This window comes from Nansenia antarctica, assembly GCF_963989245.1.
Source record: "Nansenia antarctica genome assembly, chromosome: 3".
NCBI classification, from domain to species: Eukaryota; Metazoa; Chordata; class Actinopteri; order Argentiniformes; family Microstomatidae; genus Nansenia; species Nansenia antarctica.
The window spans coordinates 395,155-405,873 of record NC_137688.1 but is presented as its reverse complement, the minus strand read 5'-3'; the positions used below and the strand labels follow the sequence as shown (position 1 = coordinate 405,873).

The window sequence follows — 10,719 nt, the reverse complement described above, 5'->3', positions numbered from 1 at the left end:
GAGGGAGGAGGGAGGAGGGATGGAGGGGAGGAGGGAGGAGGGATGGAGGGGTGGAGGGAGGGAGGGGAGGAGGGATGGAGGGTGGAGGGTAGAGGGGTGGAGGAGGGAGGGGAGGAGGGGAGGAGGGATGGAGGGTGGAGGGTAGAGGGGAGGAGGGAGGAGGGGTGGAGGGTGGAGGGTAGAGGGGTGGAGGGTGGAGGTAGAGGGAGGAGGAGAAGGGTGGAGGGGAGGAGGGGTGGAGGGAGGGAGGGTAGAGGGTGGAGGGTGGAGGTAGAGGGAGGAGGGAGGAGGGCTGGAGGGAGGGAGGGGAGGAGGGATGGAGGGTGGAGGGTAGAGGGGAGGAGGGGTGGAGGGAGGGTGGAGGGAGGGAGGGTAGAGGGGTGGAGGGTAGAGGGGAGGAGGGGAGGAGGGATGAGGGTGGAGGGTAGAGGGGAGGAGGGGTGGAGGGAGGGAGGGTGGAGGGAGGAGGGGTGGAGGGAGGGAGGGTGGAGGTGGAGGGAGGAGGGGTGGAGGAGGAGGGTAGAGGGGTGGAGGGAGGAGGGGAGGAGGAGGAGGGGTGGAGGGAGGGGTGGAGGGTGGAGGGTGGAGGAGGGAGGGTAGAGGGGAGGAGGGGTGGAGGGAGGAGGGGTGGAGGGGTGGAGGGAGGAGGGAGTGGAGGGGAGGGGAGGAGGGTGGAGGGTAGAGGGGAGGAGGGAGGGGAGGAGGAGGAGACGGCCTTTGTCTGGAGGCTGTAATACCAGCTCTGACCAGCAGATGGCACAAGGAACTTCCTTGCTGTCTCCAGAACATGAATGACTGAATCACTTACAACAACATGTGAACACGTGACCACCATGTCTCCAATGACAGAACAACATCATTTCAAACCAAACTGTCAGCCTTGCACTTAATAATTAGCATATATTGTACATATACACATCAGGGAATTCCAATTAATGTGTACTAGGGGGAGGGGATGATTATATGTTTTAACAAGTCGTTGTTCCGTCACCTTTGACCCCTAGGAAGGTTCGAGACCCGCGGGCCAACATGGACCAGTCTCTGAGCGTCCTACGGCACGCCAAGAGGGCCAATCCCAGCCTGCTGACCAAGACCTCCATCATGCTGGGCCTGGGAGAGACGGACCAGCAGATACACACCACCCTAGCTGGTACACACACACACACACACACACACACCCTGGCTGGTACACACACACACACACACACACACACACACCACCCTGGCTGGTACACACACACAACACACACACACACACACCACCCTGGCTGGTACACACACACACACACACACACACACACACACCACCCTGGCTGGTACACACACACACACACACACACACACACACACCCCTGACTATGGTGTAGATGTTAACACTTTGGCAGTAACATGTGGTGTGTGTGTGTGTGTGTGTGTGTGTGTGTGTGTGTGTGTGTGTGTGTGCCTTGCAAAGTACTGCTCTGTCTCTGCTGGAATTGGCAGACGCCATATATGGACGCTGCTACTTGTACCCTGAAATGTGTAAAAAAATTAAGTTATGCCGCTGGTCCATGAATTGTGATTGTGTAGTCACTGCAACGTTAGTATTTGTGTCCCTGTATGTCTTTTTTTATGTGGACATAAATAAATGGTCAAAATGTGTGTGTGTGTGTGTGTGTGTGTGTGTGTGTGTGTGCGCGTGTGCGTGTGTGTTCGTGTTCTTGTTCCAGAGCTGCGGGAGGCAGGCGTGGACTGTCTGACCCTGGGCCAGTACATGCAGCCCACCAAGCGCCATCTGAAGGTACACACACGCACACACACACACACACACACGCAGCATTGCTCATCGATCGTCACAGACACACACACACACACACACAGACACACACACACACGCAGCATTGCTCATCGATCGTCAAGTAACATTTTAAAATAAAGTCTTATTGAACTAAAGTGTGTGTGTGTGTGTGTGTGCGTGCGTGTGTGTGTGTGTGCAGGTGGAGGAGTACGTGACACCAGAGAGGTTTGCCCGCTGGGAGGAGGTGGGGGGGCAGATGGGCTTCCTCTACACGGCCAGCGGCCCCCTGGTCCGCTCCTCCTACAAAGCAGGTAACACACACTTCCTGTCTACACACGTCCTGTCTACACACACTTCCTGTCTACCTCTTTACCCCCATTAATAACACCTGTCCCCCCCAGGTGAGTTCTTCCTGAAGAACCTGTTGGAGAAGAGAAAGGAAGAAGAAGCAGCAGAGTGATTTGTTTTTAGATGTCTCACCCCTCCCCTCCTCTCCTCTCCTCTCCTCTCCTCTCCTCTCCTCTCCTGTCCTCTCCTCTCCTCTCCTCTCCTCTCCTCTCCTCTCCTGTCCTCTCCTCTCCTCTCCTCTCCTCTCCTCTCCTCTCCTGTCCTCTCCTCTCCTCTCCTCTCCTCTCCTCTCCTCTCCCCTCCTCTCCTCTCCTCTCCTCTCCTGTCCTCTCCCCTCCTCTCCTCTCCTCCCTCCTCTCCTCTCCTCTCCTCTCCTCTCCTCTCCCCTCCTCTCCTCTCTCCTTCTCTCCTCTCCTCTCCTCTCTCCTTCTCTCCTCTCTCCTCTCCTCTCCTCTCCTCTCCTCTCTCCTGTCCTCTCCTCTCCTCTCCTCTCCTCTCTCTCCTCTCCTCTCTCCTCTCCTCTCCTGTCCTCTCCTCTCCCCTCCTCTCCTCTCCTCTCCTCTCCCCTCCTCTCCTCTCCTCTCCTCTCCTCTCTCCTTCTCTCCTCTCCTCTCTCTCCTCTCCTCTCCTCTCTCTCCTCTCTCTCCTCTCCTGTCCTCTCCTCCTCTCCCCTCCTCTCCTCTCCTCTCCTCTCTCCTTCTCTCCTCTCCTCTCTCCTTCTCTCCTCTCCTCTCCTCTCCTCTCCTCTCTCCTTCTCTCCTCTCCTCTCCTCTCCTCTCTCCTTCTCTCCTCTCCTCTCCTCTCTCCTTCTCTCCTCTCCTCTCCTCTCCTCTCCTCTCCTCTCCTCTCCTCTCCTCTCTCCTCTCACCCCTCCTCTCCTCTCCTCTCTCCTCTCACCCCTCCTCACCTCTCCTCTCCTCTCTCCTCTCTCCTCCCCCCTCTCTCCTCCCTCCCCTCACCTCTCACCCCTCACCTCTCTCCTCCCTCCTCTCTCCTCTCTCCTCCCTCCCCTCACCTCTCCTCTCTCCTCCCTCCCCTCACCTCTCTCGCTTTGCCTGATCCTTTATATTACATCACAGGTTCTCTAGCTCCTCCCCCTTCTCTCTCCTCCCTCCCCCCCCCTTCTCTCTCACCCTCCAGAAACACGTCTGCGTAACAGACAACACATTCATGTTAAGTATGTACGTTGTAATATGTTCACAGCAACAGACAACAAGAAAATGAGAGTAGGGAAGCATTTAAGTGGGGGACGTGGTCAGGATAGACACCAAGGGGAAGGATTTACGTGGGGCACCCGTGACCCCTGCTAACAAACAGATGGGTTTTTTTGTTTGTTTTTTATGACTGATGATATGAAATGTGATTAAAAGTCAAATATATCTGGGAGACTGTTGGGAGAGAAATGTCAATAATGGACAGTTGCTTCTGATCAGCCTTGAAAGATCATGTATGCTGATTGACTATACATCTGTGAACTGTGTGACGTGCATTGAGAGGCCATAGGCCTAGTTTCAAGTAAAGACCGTACGTTTAGTTTCAAGTGAAGACCATAGAATAGAATAGAATAGAATAGAATATACTTTATTGTCCTTGTACAGTTGCCTATACAATGAAATTGTAGTGGTTCTTCTGAAGGTGCAAAAACAGAAAAACATATTCATATACAGTATAGGCCTAGTTTTCTGTCTGACGACACTAGTTTTAAGATACCTTTTACTTGAAATCTTCCTGTTCTGTTGGCAGATAATTTTGCTTATTTCAAGTAATATTTGCCCCGTTTTATAGCTTTTTTTCTTGTTTTTGAGAGCTTTTTGCAATGCACGACCCCCTGTATAGTTTCTCCACTGTAAATAAATTAATAAAATAAATAAATAATAAAAAGAAAAGTAATTCTTCCTTCTTCTAGCATTGCCAATGGCCCCTGGTCCTAGCCCTGGTCCTAGCCCTGGTCCTAGCCCTGGTCCTAGCCCTGGTCCTAGCCCTGGTCCTAACCCTGGTCCTAACCCTGGTCTAACCCTGGTCCTAGCCCTGGTCCTAACCCTGGTCCTAGCCCTTGTCCTAACCCTGGTCCAGCATAGATTACCTTTTCTTATGATGACTGATGAATAGATAATAGATAGATAGATAGATAGATAGATAGATAGATAGGTTGCGTTCTGTCCCCATATCTTTTCTCAGTATACACCAACGACTGTAAAAGTAACCACCCAAGCAACCATATTATAAAATATGCTGACGACACTGCAATTCTAAGTGTCCTTGATAAAGATACAGACCCCTCGGTGCTCCATGATGAGATTAACATATTCACTAAATGGTGCGACAGCAACCATCTCATCTTAAACCTCACCAAAACTCAGGAGGTTGTGTTAGACCCAAGGCAAACAATCATCCAGGTGCCCTCTTATAAGTACTTAGGTATTCAATTAGACAACCACCTCTGCTGGAATACACACTTAGACAGCTTATGTAACAAACTACAGCAGAGGCTTTATCACCTGAGGCGACTCAGACTTTATGGGGTGAGAAAGCAGATCATGAGAATTTTCTATCAGTCCATTGTTGAAAGTGTAATCAGATATGGAATAATTGTGTGGTTTGGCAACTTAACTGTACAACAAAAAAACAGACTAGTCAGCATTCACAAAACAGCCATGAAAATTGTAGGTGAAAGAGACTATGTGATCCTAAATAAACTATATGAAAAAGCTGTCCTGGACAAGGCTAATAAGATCATCGCAGACCCCCAACATCCGCTCTCCACAGAATACGAAGTTCTCCCCCTAGGTAGAAGGCTTCGCATGCCAAGATGTAATTATAAACTCTTAAAACTATCATTTGTCCCATTCTCCATTAAACTAATCAATTCTCTCAAGCAGAAACGATGATTAGGACATGATCACCAGCACCTGCACTTTATCTTAGACACTACTTGAAGGGCCATGTGCAATATTCGAAAACACCACTTGAAGGGTTATGTGCAATATATATTTATACCAAATGATGCCATGTCCAGGTGGAAACTGCTGCCAATGTCACTCAATGTTTGCTGCTGTCCTGTTGTTTACTTTGTCTACTGTATGTTGTATGTATCGTCTCTGTTGCACTTGAAGCATGAAAGTACCATGCCCAAGACAAATTTCCCCTCGGGGACAATAAAGTATAATCAATCAATCAATAGATAGATAGATAGATAATAGATAGATAGATAGATAGATAGATAGACAGATAGATAGATACTGTAGATAGATACATAGATAGATAGATAGATGATAGATAGATGGATAGATAGATGATAGATAGATAGATGGATAGATAGATAGATGATAGATAGATGATAGATCGATGATAGATCGATAATAGATAGATAGATGATAGATAGATGGATAGATAGATAGATGATAGATCGATAATAGATAGATAGATAATAGATAGATGATAGATAGATAGATGGATAGATAGATAGATAGATAGATAGTTAGATGATAGATAGATAGGTAGATAGATGGATAGATGATAGATAGATGATAGATAGATAGATGATAGATAGATAGATGATAGAATTTGGTGCTAGGAAAAAAAAAAAAAAAGATAGATAATAGATAGATGATAGATAGATAATAGATAGATAAATAGACAGATAATAGATAGATAGATAGATGATTCATTTGTTGTAAGTCAGTTTGGATAAAGGCGTCGGCTACATGCCAAACATGTCAGTGTAGTTACATGATAACATGTCAGTGTAATTACATGATAACATGTCAGTGTAGTTACATGATAACATGTCAGTGTAGTTACATGATAACATGTCAGTGTAATAACATGATAACATGTCAGTGTAATTACATGATAACATGTCAGTGTAGTTACATGATAACATGTCAGTGTAATTACATGATAACATGTCAGTGTAATTACATGATAACATGTCAGTGTAGTTACATGATAACATGTCAGTGTAATTACATGATAACATGTCAGTGTAATTACATGATAACATGTCAGTGTAGTTACATGATAACATGTCAGTGTAGTTACATGATAACATGTCAGTGTAATTACATGAGCAGCTTCACTGGTCGACATTCCCAGACAAAGACTCTGTTCTGTTCACTACAATGACGGCTACTGTTCCTCCTAGCAGGGTTAGGGCCTGGGTGGGCTGGTTAGGGCCTGGGTGGATGGGGTCTTCATGGCAGAGTTAGGGCCTGGGTGGATGGCGTCTTCATGGCAGGGTTAGGGCCTGGGTGGATGGCGTCTTCATGGCAGGGTTAGGGCCTGGGTGGATGGCGTCTTCATGGCAGGGTTAGGGCCTGGGTGGATGGGGTCTTCATGGGAGGGTTAGGGCCTGGGTGGATGGCGTCTTCATGGCAGGGTTAGGGCCTGGGTGGATGGCGTCTTCATGGCAGGGTTAGGGCCTGGGTGGATGGGGTCTTCATGGGAGGGTTAGGGCCTGGGTGGATGGCGTCTTCATGGCAGGGTTAGGGCCTGGGTGGATGGCGTCTTCATGGCAGGGTTAGGCCTGGGTGGATGGCGTCTTCATGGGAGGGTTAGGGCCTGGGTGGATGGCGTCTTCATGGCAGGGTTAGGGCCTGGGTGGATGGGGTCTTCATGGCAGGGTTAGGGCCTGGGTGGGCTGGTTAGGGCCTGGGTGGGCTGGTTAGGGCCTGGGTGGATGGCGTCTTCATGGCAGGGTTAGGCCTGGGTGGATGGCGTCTTCATGGGAGGGTTAGGGCCTGGGTGGATGGCGTCTTCATGGCAGGGTTAGGGCCTGGGTGGGCTGGTTAGGGCCTGGGTGGGCTGGTTAGGGCCTGGGTGGATGGTGTCTTCATGGCAGGGTTAGGCCTGGGTGGATGGGGTCTTCATGGGAGGGTTAGGGCCTGGGTGGATGGGGTCTTCATGGCAGGGTTAGGGCCTGGGTGGATGGCGTCTTCATGGGAGGGTTAGGGCCTGGGTGGATGGGGTCTTCATGGCAGGGTTAGGGCCTGGGTGGATGGCGTCTTCATGGGAGGGTTAGGGCCTGGGTGGATGGGGTCTTCATGGCAGGGTTAGGGCCTGGAGGGTCATTCTGCATCTTGGGCTTAAACAATTGAAACTTCACCCAAGGTTTTTAAACTCTTCTAGGAGTCTCAGTTAGATCAATCTAACAGAGCATTCAAAATAATTAATCAATCTGTATTTACACTGTTTGTGTGGTTGCCCTACCACCCTTGTGAGTTGCAGTAATTAATTATTGTTATTATTATTATTATTACTATTACTATTATTATTATTATTATTACTATTATTATTATTATTACTATTATTATTATTATTACTATTATTATTATTATTACTATTATTATTATTATTATTATTACTATTATTATTATTATTACTATTACTATTATTATTACTATTACTATTATTATTACTATTATTATTATTATTATTATTATTATTATTATTATTATTACTACACATTGTTCAATAAGCCTCAACCCCAGCCCCTAACAGCCAGTCCCTATTCCATTTCCCCGACCCTGACCCTGGTCTCTTCCCCTTTGACCTCAGTCATTACCATCTGACCCCCTGTGACCTCAGTCATTACCATCTGACCCCTCTGTGACCTCAGTCATTACCATCTGACCCTCTGTGACCTCAGTCATTACCATCTGACCCTGAATGACCTCAGTCATTACCATCTGACCCCCCTGTGACCTCAGTCATTACCATCTGACCCCTCTGTGACCTCAGTCATTACCATCTGACCCCTCTGTGACCTCAGTCATTACCACCTGACCCCCTGTGACCTCAGTCATTACCATCTGACCCTGAATGACCTCAGTCATTACCATCTGACCCTGTATGACCTCAGTCATTACCATCTGACCCCCTGTGACCTCAGTCATTACCATCTGACCCCTCTGTGACCTCAGTCATTACCATCTGACCCCTCTGTGACCTCAGTCATTACCATCTGACCCTGAATGACCTCAGTCATTACCATCTGACCCCCTGTGACCTCAGTCATTACCATCTGACCCCTCTGTGACCTCAGTCATTACCATCTGACCCCTCTGTGACCTCAGTCATTACCATCTGACCCCCTGTGACCTCAGTCATTACCATCTGACCCTGAATGACCTCAGTCATTACCATCTGACCCCTCTGTGACCTCAGTCATTACCATCTGACCCCTCTGTGACCTCAGTCATTACCATCTGACCCCTCTGTGACCTCAGTCATTACCATCTGACCCCTCTGTGACCTCAGTCATTACCATCTGACCCCCTGTGACCTCAGTCATTACCATCTGACCCCTCTGTGACCTCAGTCATTACCATCTGACCCTGAATGACCTCAGTCATTACCATCTGACCCTCTGTGACCTCAGTCATTACCATCTGACCCCTCTGTGACCTCAGTCATTACCATCTGACCCCTCTGTGACCTCAGTCATTACCATCTGACCCCTCTGTGACCTCAGTCATTACCATCTGACCCTGAATGACCTCAGTCATTACCATCTGACCCCCCTGTGACCTCAGTCATTACCATCTGACCCCTCTGTGACCTCAGTCATTACCATCTGACCCCTCTGTGACCTCAGTCATTACCACCTGACCCCCTGTAACCTCAGTCATGACCACCTGACCCTCTGTGACCTCAGTCATTACCATCTGACCCCTCTGTGACCTCAGTCATTACCATCTGACCCCTCTGTGACCTCAGTCATTACCATCTGACCCCCTGTGACCTCAGTCATTACCATCTGACCCTCTGTGACCTCAGTCATTACCATCTGACCCCCCTGTGACCTCAGTCATCTGACCCTCCTCTGTGACCTCAGTCATTACCATCTGACCCCTCTGTGACCTCAGTCATTACCACCTGACCCTGAATGCTGAAGGCCAAGGGGACTTGGGAGACGGGCTAGCTAAGCTAAGTAGGGAAGGTCCTAGGGCACCAAATGGAACTGGGCCTGGACTCATGTGCCATTCCTGAGGGCCGAGGACGAGCTAACAGACGCTAACAGGTCAGGCGTACAGGGATGAGGTAGAGCAACTGAGCAAGCTGTGCAAGGTTAACAACCTGCTGCTGAACAAGTCAAAGACCCAGGAAATCATCGTAGACTTCAGGAGGAAAAAGTCCGAGATCCAGCCCCTGCTCATCGACGGAGGGAGCGTGGAGAGAGTCTCAACCCTCCGATTCCTGGGGATGCACATGCAGGATGACCTGACCTGGAAGGACAACTCAAAAGCCACCATCAAGAGGGCACAACAGCGGCTATACACCCTGAGAGTCCTCAGGAAGGAACACAGCAAGCAGGAGATACTGGTGACCTTCTACCGCGGCGCAGTGGAGAGCATCCTCACCTACGGCATCTGCAACTGGTTCTCCAGCTGCACAACAGCGGAGAGAAATGCGCTACAGAGAGTCGTGAGAACAGCACAGAAGATCACCGGCGCCCCCCTCCCCTCTCTGGAAGAGCTGTACAACACACGCTGTCTCAGGAAGGCCTCCAAGATCTCCAGGGACCCGACCCACCCTGGGTACGAACACTTTACCAGGCTGCCCTCGAAAAGGCGGTTCAGGACCCTGGCCGCAAGGACAAACAGACTGAAGAACAGCTTCTACCACAGGGCCGTCCAGGCCCTGAACACAGCAAAGACCTAAGTTCTGGGCCCTGGACAGTCTGGACGGATTGATGGCAGCTGCTGGACTGAAAAAATCAGGTGTAGTGCTGAGGCACAAACATGTACATTTCAAGCCTGCAAACTGTGACACTTTAAATAAATGTGAAATAATACTATTGTGCAATATGACAACCCTAGTCGTCTATCTGTACAGTATAGTACAGTGGATAGTGTACATAGCCTTTATTTATGTAAACCAGCTCCTTTCCCTTCTTGTGATTTTTTTTTTTTAAGTTTTTTTTTTTTCTCCCTTTCCTAACACCAGGGGAGCCACCCCTCCTAAATTTCGTTGTTTGGTACCTGTACTGTAGCAATGACAATAAAGTCCATTCATTAATTCATTAATTAATTCATTAATTCATTAATTCATTCATAACAGATGTCTGAGCTAACAGACGCTAACAGCTTTTATACAGCGGATAGATCCGGTCCATTGTCTCTATTTTTCAGTTTGGTCCAGTGTCTCTATTGGTCAGTTTGGTCCAGTGTCTCTATTGGTCAGTTTGGTCCATTGTCTCTATTGGTCAGTTTGCGACGTACGCACGGCCAAATGGAATGTTGACACATCTTTTCATATTACTCTGCGTTTGTATATTATTACCGTTATCGAAGTTACTTTATTACCGTTGCTTAGCAACCGATAAACTGTTCAGCGGGATGAATACACTTACAATAAAACATAGTTCCATTAAAATACATTAATTAAAAGTGTGTCTTGTCTTTCTTTTGTGAAATATTGATAGATAGATAGATAGATGTGGTAGCCGTTGTATAAAGGCGTTATGGAACTGGAGGCCGTGGTATATGGCGGATAGAGCACTGCTTCTCCTTCCATAACGCTGACATGTGAACAGAACCTCCTGAGTTTCTGAGACGGCAAGAACGCAACACAGAAGACACATCAGACACAAC

The 10,719-nt window shown here is 48.4% G+C and overlaps 1 protein-coding gene across 1 annotated transcript in view; it reads left to right on the top strand.

Annotated features, from left to right (window-relative positions):
- Positions 1 to 2,717, top strand: part of lias (lipoic acid synthetase) — a 10,467-nt gene extending 7,750 nt beyond the window's left edge. Inside the window, exons 5-8 of the mRNA XM_080526269.1 lie at positions 1,005 to 1,150; positions 1,710 to 1,780; positions 1,977 to 2,088; positions 2,179 to 2,717. Coding sequence (XP_080382395.1) covers positions 1,005 to 1,150; positions 1,710 to 1,780; positions 1,977 to 2,088; positions 2,179 to 2,237 — 388 coding nt within the window. The 3' untranslated portion in view covers positions 2,238 to 2,717. The remainder of the gene's footprint in view (positions 1 to 1,004; positions 1,151 to 1,709; positions 1,781 to 1,976; positions 2,089 to 2,178) is intronic.
- The last annotated feature ends 8,002 nt before the right edge of the window (positions 2,718 to 10,719 follow it).